The sequence below is a fragment of the Mobula hypostoma genome, chromosome 9 (genome assembly GCF_963921235.1).
Source record: "Mobula hypostoma chromosome 9, sMobHyp1.1, whole genome shotgun sequence".
Lineage (NCBI taxonomy): Eukaryota > Metazoa > Chordata > Chondrichthyes > Myliobatiformes > Myliobatidae > Mobula > Mobula hypostoma.
This window is the reverse complement of record NC_086105.1, coordinates 126,714,200-126,729,435: the sequence shown is the minus strand read 5'-3', so window position 1 is coordinate 126,729,435 and position 15,236 is coordinate 126,714,200. Positions and strand designations below refer to the sequence as shown.

The 15,236-nt window shown below is 39.6% G+C and overlaps 1 protein-coding gene and 1 long non-coding RNA gene across 2 annotated transcripts; one reads left to right on the top strand and one right to left on the bottom strand.

The window, feature by feature from the left end:
• Positions 1-5: 5 nt before the first annotated feature.
• On the top strand, positions 6-7,578 carry LOC134352039 (uncharacterized). Its single transcript, XR_010019332.1, has 4 exons — positions 6-177; positions 3,485-3,558; positions 5,062-5,138; positions 7,324-7,578. It is a non-coding gene; the product is annotated as an uncharacterized LOC134352039 (long non-coding RNA).
• Positions 917-13,340, bottom strand: LOC134352038 (tumor necrosis factor receptor superfamily member 17-like). Its single transcript, XM_063059098.1, has 3 exons — positions 13,134-13,340; positions 4,977-5,132; positions 917-2,388 (listed from the first exon to the last, which is right to left on the bottom strand). The coding sequence occupies exons 1-3, from the start codon at positions 13,255-13,257 to the stop codon at positions 2,111-2,113; spliced, it is 558 nt and encodes a 185-aa protein (XP_062915168.1). The 5' UTR covers positions 13,258-13,340; the 3' UTR covers positions 917-2,110.
• Positions 13,341-15,236: the final 1,896 nt, after the last annotated feature.

Genomic DNA, 15,236 nt, shown 5'->3' with positions numbered 1-15,236 from the left:
GCACAACGCGGAGGCTGAGCGCGGAAAGCAGACCCGTCGTTCCGCATGCTCGGAGTTTATGGAGATATGCCGGGGCATGTGATTAGCGTCTGACACGGGACTTTTAATCTAATACGTCGTCGCTTCGGTCGGTAGAAGTCGTGTTCGGAATTTTTGTTGCTCATATATATTCATGAAGTACGTGAAAATACTGCACGTGAGACCTGCAACTGTGACTGTTTGAGTTTGTTCCTTTTTCTGTGTTCTGACGAAAGGTGTGCAACAAATCAGAAACATCACTTCAGTCTCTTGACACTGATGTTTCCCCAGGTTTCTGTTTGATCATGTTAAAATTTGGACCAAGTAACAAATGCTACCCTAATACGTGTGGATTGCAGAATCGCGGTTTAAGATAAAGCTTTCACAGTCCCTTCAGAGTAGATTTTAAATTTATTTTCAATATCTAAATGAAGGTGTAGTATGGATAAAGCCTATTCAGTGTACTGCTGTACTGTGCAAAAGGATGATTTCACTAGAAATAATGACAGCTTGGGGGGGGGGGAATGACAACAGTCTGAATGGGGATTCCTCCAAGGAACTAGGAATTAAAGATGCAAGATTATCAGTTGATGATACAACCCCTCACTCCTCAGCGCATTCAGTGTTTCATGAAAACAAAATCCATTGCAGTGTGTAAATGAAACCAAGGCAATAGGTTTCAAGGTTGCCGATGGTTGGTTTGGTGAGGGTGTGGGGGGAGGAGGAAGCCATGTGTGAAAGAGGCTGGATTTTGGAATATATATACACACACACATCTGAGAAAAAAAAACTGTAGAACTGGAGGTGGTTATGTTTATTAATTACTTATTTAGAGCTTACAGTGCAAGTAGGCCCTTCCATCCCAATAGACTGCTTCTTCCCAGCAACCCACCTATTTAACAGTAGCCTCATCAAAAGACAATTTGTACAATGACCGATCAACCTACCAACTAGTATGTCTTTGGACTGTGAGAGAAAACAAGAGCTCCCAGAGGAAGATCATATACAGTAACTCCAGACCTGCACAAGACTACATAAAGTGCACAAAACAGTGCAGGACAGTACAATAATTAATAAACAAGACAATAGGCACAGTAGAGGACAAATTACAATATAATAATAAATGATATAGATGTCAGTCTAGACTCTGAGTATTGAGGAGTCTGATGGCTTGGGGGAAGAAACTGTTGCACAGTCTGGTTGTGAGAGCCAGAATGCTTCGGTACCTTTTGCCAGATGGCAGGAGGGAGAAGAGTTTGTGTGAGGGGTGCGTGGGGTCCTTCACAATACTGTTAGCTTTGCGGGTGCAGTGTGTGTTATAAATGTCTGTAATAGCGGGAAGAGAGACCCCGATGATCTTCTCAGCTGACCTCACTATCTGCTACAGGGTCTTGCGATCCGAGACGGTGCAATTCCCGAACAAGGCAGTGATGCAGCTGCTCAGGATGCTCTCGATACATCCTCTGTAAAATGTGGTGAGGATGTGGGGAGGAAGGTGGACTTTTCTCAGCCTTGGCAGAAAATAGAGATGCTGCTGGGCTTTCTTGGCTATGGAGCTGGTGTTGGGGGTGTGGGGAGAAAAATCAAAAATAGGATACAACTGAGGAAGCACAAAAAAGTAGAATGCAAAAGTGATTTGAAAAAAATTGCTAGCTGTAGGAAGAGCAAAGAAAATAAAACTAAGTTTAAATGTTGTCAAACTAAACTAAGGCAATAAATTATAAATATCACTACGGTAAAACACAGAACATTGAGCAAAACAGAACATAGCAATAAAGAAACCTTGGAAGAAAACACAGCTGTTTGAACTGATTAGAAACTTTGAAATTGGTTAAGGGTCATGACAACAAGAAATAAAGCAAGAGAAATGGAAACATATTGAAGCAGCAACTTGGTTAAACTACAAAAACAAAATTACAGCCCGGGTATTTGTGAAGTATAGTTGCCATCACATCATAGGCAAGGCAGTCAAATTGCACAAGGCAAGATTTTACAATAGCAAAATTATCATCTTTTCAGGAATCGTTCTGCAAATTTCTAAATATCAGCTCATCATATTTCAAAAAGCATTCCTGACTGCTGAAAAATACACTTATCTACAGTCACAGCACTCTGCAGTTTTGGTTGTGACAAGAGCTGTTGCTCCTTCTTCAGTAGCTGGTAAAGGAAATGAGGCATCATAGTCATAGTCCCCCTGACCACATGATATCAGTATCTTCATTTCACTTCCTTGGGCTGCACAAGTGGAAATGTCAGGTTCCATAAAGTGATCTGATTGCTGATTTCTTACACGAGAGAATTGATGTGTATCTTCGGCAAGTGTGGTTTCCTTGAAACTTGAAATGATGACATTATTATTGGGTATCACATCTGAAATTTTTAAGTAACATATTAAAATAATGTCCATGCAAGATTAATGGAAGAACAATAATTTTAACAACAGATCTTTTTCAAATGCAGAGAATGATAAACCTTTAAAATAAATTACCTGCTCAAATAAACTCTTCTCAGGCTTCCAGACAGGTAAAAATATCGATTATAACAAATGTTTCAATGACAAACTCAACCTTCTTCATCAGGGATGATACCTGGGCATCTCTAGTCTGGTGGTATTTATACCACCATAGTCCGTCCCTCCCAATTGGATTTCTGCTCTCCCTCCTTGTTTACAATCGAATTCCAGTTCTTACTTAGAACAAGAGCTTCGTCTTTGTTAAAATTCTTTTCCTCTAGTTTTATTTCTACCATGTGGTCCTAAAAGCCATTGGCGCAGCACAGTAATTTAGTGCCGTCAAAGTCAATCCAATGGCCATTGTGAATGCAATGTTCTGCTACCGCCGATTTCTCCGGGTGACACAAACAGATACACTACCTGTGCTTCTTAATGCAGGTTTCCACCATGCATCCCTTCTGGCCGATATATGCTACTCTGCATTTACAGGGTAAATGCTGGAAGGCTGGTTTCTGGAAGGATCGCCAGTATCCTGAGGAAATACCAGATCAAAACCATCCACAAACACATAAGGAAACTCAGATTACAGATTATGCAGGACAAAGATTACCTGAGACTCAGGTCAGCTGGTGTTTACAGGATTCCCTGATGAAGATGGCAGAATTTGTCATCAAAACATTGGTTATAATCGATACCTGTACCCAGCTGGAAGCCCAAGAGCTTATTCACCTTATGTGCCAGTAAATCACAAGATCCTTTTTCAAATTACCAGCTCATTCAGCAAGCATATATTGCTTGAAAACTTTCAAAGAAGTGTGTAAAATATTTCTACAGGAGGCTGCTAATACATTTGCAAAAGGGAAAGGTGATATTAGGATAATTTCGTGGTTAATCCTATCTTTTTACAAACAATCCATCTAATGAGGTCAAAAATTGTAACCAAACTTAAAAATCTTTATCATAACAAAATTAGTATTAGGTCTTTTACTTTATTTCTGTGCCCATTCTCTCCAGATTTCATTCAGGACTTTGAATAATCTGAAAATGAACCTGTTTCAGGACAACAACCTTGCAGGGGTACTGTGAAGGTAAGCACGGAAATTCTTTGATTGTTTTGATCGAATAATCCTCACTGAGGCACTCAGTCCAAAGCGGAATGTAGAAAGCAGGAAATGTGCTTTAAAGTTAATGTATCAATAGAATGCCAAATTAAGATTATAAACTAAAGTTTAAATTATGGAAAATAAATAACAAAAATTATAAATAATTTTTGGGGGGATCACATAGGTTATTCTGCTTTACATCTTATTTTGCTAAAGACTGTCTCAATACTGTACAGAAAAATATAGAATTTTAGCTGCTTTGATTAAAATATTTAAAATAAACAAGGCTTCATATCAGATTCATGAAAATGTGTAAGCACGAAACCAGATTTGGGGTCTTGCAGATTGTTTTTCAAATGCAGAGAACGGCAAACCTTTAAAATAAATTACCAGCTCATGCAGCAAGCACATTTTGCTTGAAAACCTTTTGAATCTTCCATCAGATATTTGAGAGAAAATTCACACATTGATAGCTAACATGCAATTATTTTTGTAGCGCTAACAGCTCAGTAATATATATTCAATCAAAACCATTTTGTTATTCATTTAAGAGGAAATTATCTTCCAATATACAATTCAGTGTTGTACAGTATATGTATTAGTTAAGGAATTATGGTCTTTTCAGAAAGGAAGTTAAGTTTATTTGACAAAATTTGGTTAGAACTAAAATATTAAGATTTTCAATGGAGCCTTCTTACGAAACTACAGTACTGGTATCTCAATGTTATAACACCACAATAATCTGGTCCAACTTTCATCATGTAACATCATCCCACAGAAAGGCATGACAGTACTGTTGCCTCACAGCTTAGGAACCCAGGTTCATTCATGACTCAGTTGCTGTGGTGTTTACACATTGCCATGTGGCCACCTGGGCCCCCTTTGAATGTTCTAGTTTCCTCCCACATGCCAAACAAGTGCTAGTGAGTTAATTAGCTGCTATGAAATACCTTTTATTATGAGAAAATTCTAAAATATTTGAAGGGAAATTGATGGGCATGCAAGAGGGAATGAGTTGCAAGGGTACAGGTAGAATGGGACTGTGATTGCTCTGCTGGGAGTCAACCAGGGCCTGTTGGACTGATGGCCTCCTGCTGTGTCCCCATAAGTACTTTAGAGCAGTTCATTTTAATGCCATTATCATAAACAATATTACATAAAACATAAAGTAACATCAATAAATCTTTTTCAAGCTTAGTCTCCAAACAAAGAAGGGGCTCAATCAAATTTTATCTTGTAAAAAGGTTATATACTTAGGAATTCTCAAAATGGTAACCTTAGTTGCAAATTAGTGTTACCAGTTTTTCATTACTTTTTCTAATCAAGCTGGTGCTGTTGCTCATTTAATTTTAAAATGTATTTCAGATCACCATATAATAGAAAAATCTACATTTAAACATCACCTGTAGATTTAAATGGTACATTTGCTTTCCATTGATGCAATTTTCGAATGAAAAGAATAAATACTATAAATATCAATATTAACAGCTGAAGTGATCCAATGATAATCCATGCGATTTTACTTGCATCAGGAATGGTCACGGAAGGCACTGGAGTATCTGCTGGTAAGAAACAAAAATATTTACATGGGAGATATAATAGACTGTAGGATTATTTGTTCCTTTGATTTCAAAGATCCATGGAATAATAATTTCACATTAAAGCTAATTAAATTTTCTAATTTTTAATAGAACTCATAAGAATAATTTACGATTTTTCTTAAAATCGCATAGTTAGAACAGTTCTTAGTGGCTTCCAATGAAATATGTTAAACACATTTCTTTCCTCGGAGGAGGTAGAAATATTGGAAACTCTTCTGATTACTTTGTGGAGCATAATACGCCAGTAAATTGTGGTATGGTCCTGCTTGTCTAAGATGCACAAACACACCAATTCTGATGGGCATGCACAGTAACATTAATTGACGTAATTATCTAACTGGATTTACAGTACTTTGACTACATATTTGTAGTTTATCAATGGCGTGGACGTCAACTGCTGATGAATAGATGGAAACTGCTGAAATGGGGAAGCTGCTTTTGACAAAATTCAGAAGAGAACAAAAGAAATGGATTATGAAAGATATTTAAGCTGCAGGGTAATTACATATTCAATTTTAGCTCGGTCAATTTCAATGAATGTGACCTTAAATAAAATAAAGAATGTAAATGTGCCAGACAAAAACCTCAGTTTATCCACGGATCTGCTACAGGTTCACAAACAAGAGAAAATCTGCAGATGCTGGAAATCATTTTGTGTGTGTTGCTACAATTTCACACTTGGTTTTGCGCATCAATCAACAGAATTGCTCTAATTTAATTATCATTTTTATGTCTAGATACCTTAATAACCCCAGAACATTAACATTAACATTAAAATTCTTCTCACACTTCAATTACTGTAAACTTTGGTATTTCTCAGGCTCAGGTTTCTTGGGTCTGTGGTCCCCATCATACCCAACCTGCCTTTTTTTAATTTTCTGATTTCTGTTGTAGATTTTTCCTTCAAAATGTTGTCATATCTTCACCTTACTTCAAATCCTCTTTAAAAGCAATCCCTTTTACCAACGTTTGGGATCCCCTGCTTAAAGCTCACACCTTAGAACGTAGAATGGCACAGCACAGGATATAGGTGCCAACGACGATGTCAAACTTACTTAACCCATACTTGATCAATATCCTTTCATTCCCTGCATGTTCTTGTTCCTGATCACCAGTATCACCCCTAGCAGTGTGTTCCAGGCACCAACCCCTCTCTGTGTAAATAACTTTACCCACACTTCTCCTTTAATCTTTCCCTCTCTCACCTAAAAACTATGTCCTCCAGTTTTTGACACTTCTACTCTGGAGAAAAGTCTATTTATGTCTATCAAAATTTTATAAACTTCTATCAAAGTCTCTCTCTCAGGCTCCAATGCTCCTGACTAAACAATCAGATTTGTTGAAACTTTCTCCCATTGTCTTGACATTTGTTTTGCATGAATACGTCTTTTAAGCACGGTGGTGTAGTGGTTAGTGCTACACTATTACAGCCCAGGGCCGTGGTGTTTGGAGTTCAATCCCATCTCCTCTGGAAGGAGTTTGTATGAACTCCCTGTGGAATGCATGGGTTTTCTCCTAGTGCTCCAGTTTCCTCCCACAGTCCAAAGACATACCAATAGATGGTTAATTGGTTATTGTAACTTGTTCCATGATGAGGCTAGTGTTAAATCTGGGTTGCTGGTGACATGGCTCAAAGGGCCTATTCCATGCTGTGTCTCTAAATAGATAAATAGGTAGACCAGGTATCATATCAGGAGTATTTATTTCCAGATTTTATATACCTGGTAGTTATCTTTCTGAATAGCATAAAATACTTGGAAAATTATTTTTTCAATCAATTCATGAACAGAGGCATAAATTACGTGTGAAAGAAGATAAAATGGAAATCATATTAAAGAAGTCACAGAGGGGAGAATGAAGACCGGCAGTGATTAATACATTATTAATCTCAAAATATACAATAAAATGGTTGCAACAACAATAGTTAAGCGAGTGTCACGTAACTTAGAAATAATTATGTCAGCCTTGGTTTGGTGATAGCATTCAGTATCATTTACAATCAGAGTCCATATGCTTTATTAACACTTGGAAATAATATATTTATTACCTAATAAACATGAGAACAATCCATCAGAATGAATGCAAATAAATGGAGGATAATGGGCGTATGTGAATGCTCAACTCTCATTTAAAGCAATTTATATTTTAGGAATCGTGTGCTTACTTATGAATCCGCTGATGCAAATGGAAATTGATCTGCACTAGCCAGGGATGCTAATATATCTGACTGCTAGACAACCAAGGAACTGGATTCGATTGTGGCCTCTTCTAGTATGATTGGAACTATAATGATTGCATTACAGTTTTTTTCTTGCATTACTCAAGCCCTCTGATACCATTAAATACTTAAGTTCTAACATAATATCAGCACAGTCTGTCATATATTACACCAGTATTGTGTTCTTAAAAAAGAGATCTCTGGACCTCTAGTAACTTTATACTCTAAGGAGCCTTTCTCAATAAAGTTTCACACAGAGCCTCATAAGGACAGATGACCAAAAGATTGGTCAAAGAGGTAGATATGGCAAACAATTTTTAAAAATTAAGAAAGCAATCAAAAGATTTTGGAACAGAATTTCAGAGCTGAGAGGGTTGGGGTGGTAATGACTGTGATTAACAGAGCAACATGTGCTAGAATTAAACAAAAGGATGGGCATTTGGGATGGTTTAAATGTTATTCAAGATAGAACTTAGCCAATAGTTGATGTTTGAATAATTGATTTTGAACATAATAAGGGCACAGATGGTGGTTTTTGAAGAGGTACACTTGGACAATATTACTGTGATGGAAAAAAGTGTTCTCAACAATGGTCCAGACATGGTCTGAAGTTCAGTTTGAGGTTAAAAGTGACACAACAACTTACAAACTAGTTCAATATCATAGAGATGATAAGGAGCAAAATGGAATAAAAAGCCAAGGAATACTATAACCCTAACACTTCTAGAAAATACATCAAATGCAATACCGTACATGTGTACCTAATACAGTTTAGCTGATCTGGTGGCAGTCAGTCTTGCCATCATTCCTGACTGACAAGAAATGCTGAAATCTATATACCTCAAAATATGACTACAGGACCTCAGGAGTAGATCATATTCCAATCTGCATTCCACATCTTTTGCCAAACCACAATCTTATTGTCCACATCTGGAAAGAGGATTGTATTAGGGATCTCAGAGATTCTGTTTGCAAAGGGAAAGTCATTGTTGGGATCCTCCTCCCAGTAAATGAATAGCTGCTCCCCAAATGGCAATGTGAATTATGTACATTAAGAAGCACAGATGGTCAAGATCTTCATTGCTCAACAGCTTCAAAGGACAACATCAGCACTTAAACATGGTCTTTCTCAATCTCACTAATGCCAGGAGGTTCCAGGGAAAACTCTCCTCCATTTTGTCTCTTTCAGAATGGCCTGCAAGTCTTTATCCTAACCAACAGGTCTACAAAGTACCAATCTCAGTGAATATTGCTGTTAAACTAGGCTATGCCATTGCGCATTTCCCCCTCATTATTCTTCCAGCAATGATGCACTTCACCTCCATCAAATTGACTCTGGGAGTGGAGATAAATATCAGAAACACATATCAGTCCTCATTCAGGGATGAGCAGTGAAAAAGGTGAGCAGTTTCAAGTGCCTGAGTGTCAACATCTTTGAAGATCTATCCTGGGCCCGACTTAGTGATGCAACTACAAAGAAGGCACAACAGCATCTATATTTCATTCAAGTTTGAGGACACTTAGTTTGTCAACAAAGACTCTTGCAAATATCTCCAGATATACTGCAGAGAGTAGCTGAACTGGTTGTATCACCATCTAGTATGGAGGGACCATGGCAAAGGATCGTAAAAAGCTGAAGAAAGTTGTAAACGTAGCCTGCACTAGTCACCCCAGCATCGAGGATACATTCAAATTGCAATACCTCAAAAAGGCGGCACACATCATTAAGAATTTCCATTACCCATGACATGACCTCTTCGCATTGCTACCATCAAGTAGGCAGTACAGGAGCCTGAAGACACACACTCAATGTTTCAGGTACAGCTTCTTCCCTTCCACCACCAGATTTCTGAATGGATAATGAACCCATGTACTCAACCTCACTATTTTTCCTCTCTTTTTACACTACTAATTAAATTTATTATATATATATATATTTATTATTGTCATTTATATTTTTTTATCCAAAATCCAAAAACCTCCAAAATCCAAATTTATCTTGAGCACTGACATGACATCACAAATGGAAAATTCTACAAGGCACTGGGAAGGTTCCCAGGCGTTGCACAGGTCTCTGCACACCACACACAGTTCTGAGAAGTGATCTCACATATGTAATGAAGAGTTTAATGAAAAATAGAAAATTAGTGCATGAAGCAAAATAAATCAAGATCTCGATCATGTATTGAAAGAATGAATTCATCTGCGTTGAAGTGAACATATGCTGCTTAATGGTATCATGATCATGAAACAAGCAAGGATCTATAATGACAAACTGAAAATCAAAGGTAATTGTTTCATGCACAAAATTATTTAAAATATTATATAAAACTAACCCCCACTCCTGTCATAGTTTCTGTGGAAAGGGTGGCCTTCTTAAATCAATGGTGAATATGAAGCTAGTCGCAGTGTTGGAACCCAGTAATAGACGGGGTTAGGGATAGTCATTCAACTCCACCACTCTGTGGAGGACCCAGCTGCATCACATCAGACTGTTCTCCAGCTGTGGACTGTTCACTCTGCGAGCTTCACACCAGCTGTACATGAACTATATATGTAGCGTAAATCGATCTCATGTTTAGACTTGGGTTCCATCCCCTAGGTATCTCGTTATATAGATGTAAATATTCCAAAATTCAAAAAAATCTGAAATCCGAAACACTTCTGGCCCCAAACATTTTGAATAAGGGTTGCACAACCTGTATTATGTATTGCAATGTACTGCTGCCACAAAATAACACATTTCATGTCATATAGTCATAGTCATACTTTATCGATTCCGGGGGAAATTGGTTTTCGTTACAGTTGCACCATAAATAATAAATAGTAATAACACCATAAATAGTTAAATAGTAATATGTAAATTATGCCAGGAAATAAGTCCAGGACCAGCCTATTGGCTTGGGGTATCTGACCCTCCAAGACAGGAGTTGTGAAGTTTGATGGCCACAGGCAAGAATGACTTCCTATGACGCTCTGTGTTGTATCTCGGTGGAATGAGTCTCTGGCTGAATGTACTCCTGTGCCCAACCAGTACATTATGTAGTGGATGGGAGACATTGACCAAGATGGCATGCAACTTAGACAGCATCCTCTTTTCAGACACCACCGTCAGAGAGTCCAGTTCCATCCCCACAACATCACTGGCCTTACGAATGAGGTTGTTGATTCTGTTGGTGTCTGTTACCCTCAGCCTGCTGCCCCAGCACACAACAGCAAACATGATAGCACTGGCCACCACAGACTCGTAGAACATCCTCAGCATCGTCCGGCAGACATATGTCTGTGATTTTAACCTGATTCTGATTCTGGGAACGCACAGGAAATTGTTCAGCCATCAGTGACTAGGTCACCCAAACTTCTATACTTCAGCAACTGTATGCAAACAATACATGCACTTGGAAGCCACGCTGTAAACCAATGTCATTTTATTCACGAGAGCAGAAGATAGCATGGACTTTACGCTCAATATTTGCAAGACGAGAATCCCATAACAATCGGCCCGCACAATATAACACTGCTGTCTGACAATATAGGTTCATAAGAACCTAGAAAACATGGACCACTTCTCATATCTCAACAAAGGCAGTTATCAACAACATAACTCACCATCTCCATTACAAAATTTAGTTGTCTGTGGAAAAATTCCTCACATCTGGCACAAAACCTCACAGTGTGTGGTTCCTGACCGTCTAGATGTTTCTGACTTCCAAATTTTCTGCAGCAGAGCAAAGGATACTGGAAAGACAACATCATTACTGCTTCCAGGAACCCCCCCCCCCCCACTTCCCCAATTTCACGGGAATTGAGGTGAAGTCAGGGTCATCAACCACCTTTTCTAGCATTGGGGCTTAATCAATGGCTCCAACGGATGTCTCCATAAGTCCCACATAGGACTCCTGAGCAGACATGCTTTTCCAAGTTCTGTCATGGGAAGAGATTACCAGAAGGACAGAGGAAAAGATTTGAAGGATTACAGTCAAAGTCTCCATCAAAAAAATGCAATATTCCCATTCACTTCTTGGCTGCTCAATGTGGAACAGTAGAACTGAGTAGAAGAGCTACTAAGACTTGATGTTTCAATCCCCATGGTAAGTCGGCACTCTCGATGTTGGCAGTGGGCTTGGAGTGGTGACAAGGAGGGAGGGTAGGTACATCATCAGGGTCATCAGGTGAGCACCCTCCTTCTTTGACGTTTCATTAATAAGCCCACGATATTTCCAGAGGACTCAACGGTGCTACCTGGCATCCCAGATACACCCCCCTCAGTTCCATACCCTCCTGTCTTCATCTTGCAGCCCAGTTGTTGTCTTTCCTTTCAATCCAAATCCAATTGCTGCTTTCTTCTGCTGCATTTGACAAGGACTTGATTGCTTGTTGGAGGGAGTGACCCCTCACCCCCATCTCCTTCAATAGACTGGCAACGAATCCCCTGCATCCCACTTCTACAGGGAAAATCTTGGTCTTCCAGCCATTCTGGGCGGCTTCAGTTGCCAGTTCAGAGTGCTTGGTCTTTTTCCTCTCATAAGCTTTTTCAACACCATTTTCCCATGGTACTGTCAATTCCACAACATATGCCAGCTTGGCTGTTGTGGATCATAGGACCATGTCTGGCCGGAGTGTTGTAGCCGCAATGTCTGGGAGAAACACAAGCTTTTTTTCCCCAAGTCCATGTCCATTTTCCAATCCCGAGCAACCTGCAGAAAGCCTACATCTTTTGATGGTATATGGTGCTCTGGAGGTTGGCCTGCCGGTACAAATCGCGTGATGTGGACATTTCCTGCCGATGTTTGTGGGAGAGCATTTGTGGTGATTCGCCTCTCTTCCAAGACTGATGCCAGCTGTTTGAAAACTTGGTTATGCCGGCAAGTGTACCGCCCCTGGGTGAGTCTCGTGGTGCATCCTGTTGAAGTGTGCCTTTGTGATCCAGGTTCTTGACAAAGAAAGCAAGCGGGGTGAACAGAATTGGGAATTTAGAGTTCTTGAATTGGAAGCACACAGTAGCTCCGCATGAATTGCCAACGGAGCACGCCACCTCACAACCAACCCACCCAGCCCCTGTGCCCCTTTGCACAGGAGAGTGTGATTTCCAGAAAGGCTTCTTCAGTCACCTCAGTCAAAGGGATAGAAGCCAGCCAGCTCAATCTGAGAGGCTGCTTAAGAACTAATGTTATTTTAATTAACCAAACTAAATTCATTAGCATAATAAAAAGCTCCCAAATATAGTAATCATATTACTTAGCATGTTTCAGTTGAAGCATCTGCCCAAGTCTTTGCACTTGCTGGACTCCCCACTTGCGGTTGAATTGACTACACAGACAACTCGTTACTAGTTAAAATAAAATTGACATGAAAAGGTTTCAGATTATAATTCGCTCTGCCATGCACTTGGCCCTTAAGGAAGCCTCAAAGAGTCATCGTGACTTGCAAAATTCTTGGGTCGTAAAAATATATAGGCAGTTTCAGTAATATACTAACTATTTTTCGTATCGGCTCCGCGATATTTAATCTATTCAATATACATATACTGTAATAGATTTACTTATTTATCACTTTTTTCTTCTATATTATGTATTGCATTGAACTGCTGCTGCTAAGTTAACAAATTTCATGACACGTGTCGGTGATAATAAACCTGATTCTGATTCTGGTGCAGATTACTACAGGGCACTGTCGCGCACCGGCTGCGGTAGTTTCACTTCGCACTCTGTCGCCAGCGACCAACTCGCGCTCGTACTTACTGCTGCAGCTGTAGTCCTGACAGGCGGCAGGTCGCGTATTGGCATTGTTGCAATGGAGCTCGCAAGGTTTGCAGGCGGTTGTCAGCAAGTCAAAGTAAAAAGACTTGGAGCACTCGCGAGCCATACAGTCAAAAGGACTTGATCATGACACAAAGCACACACTACTTCCCTGCTTCTGTTCCGAAGAAATGACGAGAGCAAATAATTGAGTTTCAATGGAAGTCGTGATCGAAAGAGCAGCGGGGTTTCCCCCTTGTCCTCCCTTTTTTTAAAAAATGTGGTATCATACGTGCATATTCTTCATTGTGTCGAAGTCTATCAGTCCTATTCATAAATGATATTTGAGGCAGACGCCCTAAATGCTTTAAACATTTCACTGTTTCAATTCGTCGACGAGACAGATTTAAGCAACTCCAAGCAACACATACACAATGCTGGAGGAACTCAGAAAACTAGGCAGCATCTATGGAAAAGAATAAGCAACACACAGAAAAATTGCTGCCTGGCCTGCTGCGTTCACCAGCAATTTTTATGTGTGTCGCTTGAAATTCCAGCATCTGCAGATTTCCTCGTGTTTGCGAAAAGAATAAGCAGTCGGATTTCCAGCATCTGCAGATTTTCTCTTGTTTATAAACAACCCCAAACAGAATCCGTCCTCAAGAATACTTAAGTTCCAAGAACAAACACTTTTGTTATTACGATTAAAGGGTTATATTTCTCAAACAGAGCAAGTAATGGGTTATTAATTTAAATACTAAGATATTTTAAATTAGATTTTGCACACAATGTCTTCACTAACAAGATCGCCATCTGGTGAAGGTTTTGCAAACAAACTTAGCATATAATGTTGCCAAAACGTCAGCGCCATCTGCCGAATGTACAGGAGATCCCTTTTTTTCCTTTCTCGGACGGGCCATCGGGGCAAAGGATGACTTTGGTTTTAATTCGGTTTTGTGAGTCCCGCAGAAACCGCAAATTCTCCTACTGATCAGGCGGTGTGGGACCTGCAAGTTCCTCCAACAATGGGACAGGAGGTAGCAGACAGGGCGGCAGGTGGGTGGTTGATGGATGAACACCTCATTTTCCAGCTGGACACGTTGCGCCCTCCAAAACCTCAAAATCAAACTCTCTGCTGTGAGGTATTTCACCTTTTTCCTCTTCGTCAATACGGGCCATTTTTATCCATTCCTCATCATTTTGGCTCAGATTTTCTTTTTTCACATTTGTCTTGCCTGGTGGGCATGTTCCACCATTTTACAATTATAACGAAGAAGCACAATCCGCCACTCAGCTGCCACATTCATTCACTTATAGCTCATCCATCATCCTCTTTCTCTTCTTCGTTTCCACTTACTAACAGAACAAAAATAAAATGAGTCCTCAAGGTATTCAATAGGTCGCCTGAATCGGGCACATGAAAATATTCATACAGTAACATATCTCAACATACTGAAAATATTATTCTTACTCAACAATTGAAGAAAGGCTGTGAAGATCACACAGGGGCTACCAGTGGTCACATCCTACAAAGCAATGACTTTCTGTTATCCTGCTTGTATGTTAGTGCTCAGGTTGCAATGCCAGGAATCAGAGCTCAAGTGGAATCAGTAATAAAATTCATTCAAGGGTTCATTTATTTTCAAAACTTGTATCCATGTACAACTTTGAAATTTGCCTTCTCCAGATAGCCACGAAACAATGAAAGAACATGAAAGTCATTCAGAGAGAAACATCAACTACCCCCCTGCACAAAAAAAGAACAGCATCCCGATCATCAACCCCCAAAAAGCCCCACACAAATGGAACAAGAAACCCAAATGATTCCCCAAACAACCCCTCCCTACACAAATAACTAACAGAACATCAACCCCCAAACGCCCTCCCCTCACACAACAAAATGGAAAAGGAATGGCTAATTTTAGAAAAAAACAGAATTAAAAAAACAGAAGTTTGAAAAAGTCCACAGTCCATAAATGCGATAGTCCAATCGATAAATGCAGAACCACGATATAGGGTTGCCAACTGTCCCGTATTAGCCGGGACATCCCGTATATTGGGCTAAATTGGTTTGTCCCATACGGTACTGCCCTTGATTGGGTGTTA

What these genes read in the sequence shown, in the direction of transcription:
- LOC134352038 (XM_063059098.1), bottom strand. Translation starts at nt 13,257, where the DNA reads ATGGCTCGCGAGTGCTCCAAGTCTTTTTACTTTGACTTGCTGACAACC. An exon ending in TCAGGACTACAGCTGCAGCA is followed by an intron (nt 5,133 to 13,133) that starts GTAAGTACGAGC and finishes TCTTACCAGCAG; the next exon opens with ATACTCCAGTGCCTTCCGTG. An exon ending in TGTACCATTTAAATCTACAG is followed by an intron (nt 2,389 to 4,976) that starts GTGATGTTTAAA and finishes TAAAAATTTCAG; the next exon opens with ATGTGATACCCAATAATAAT.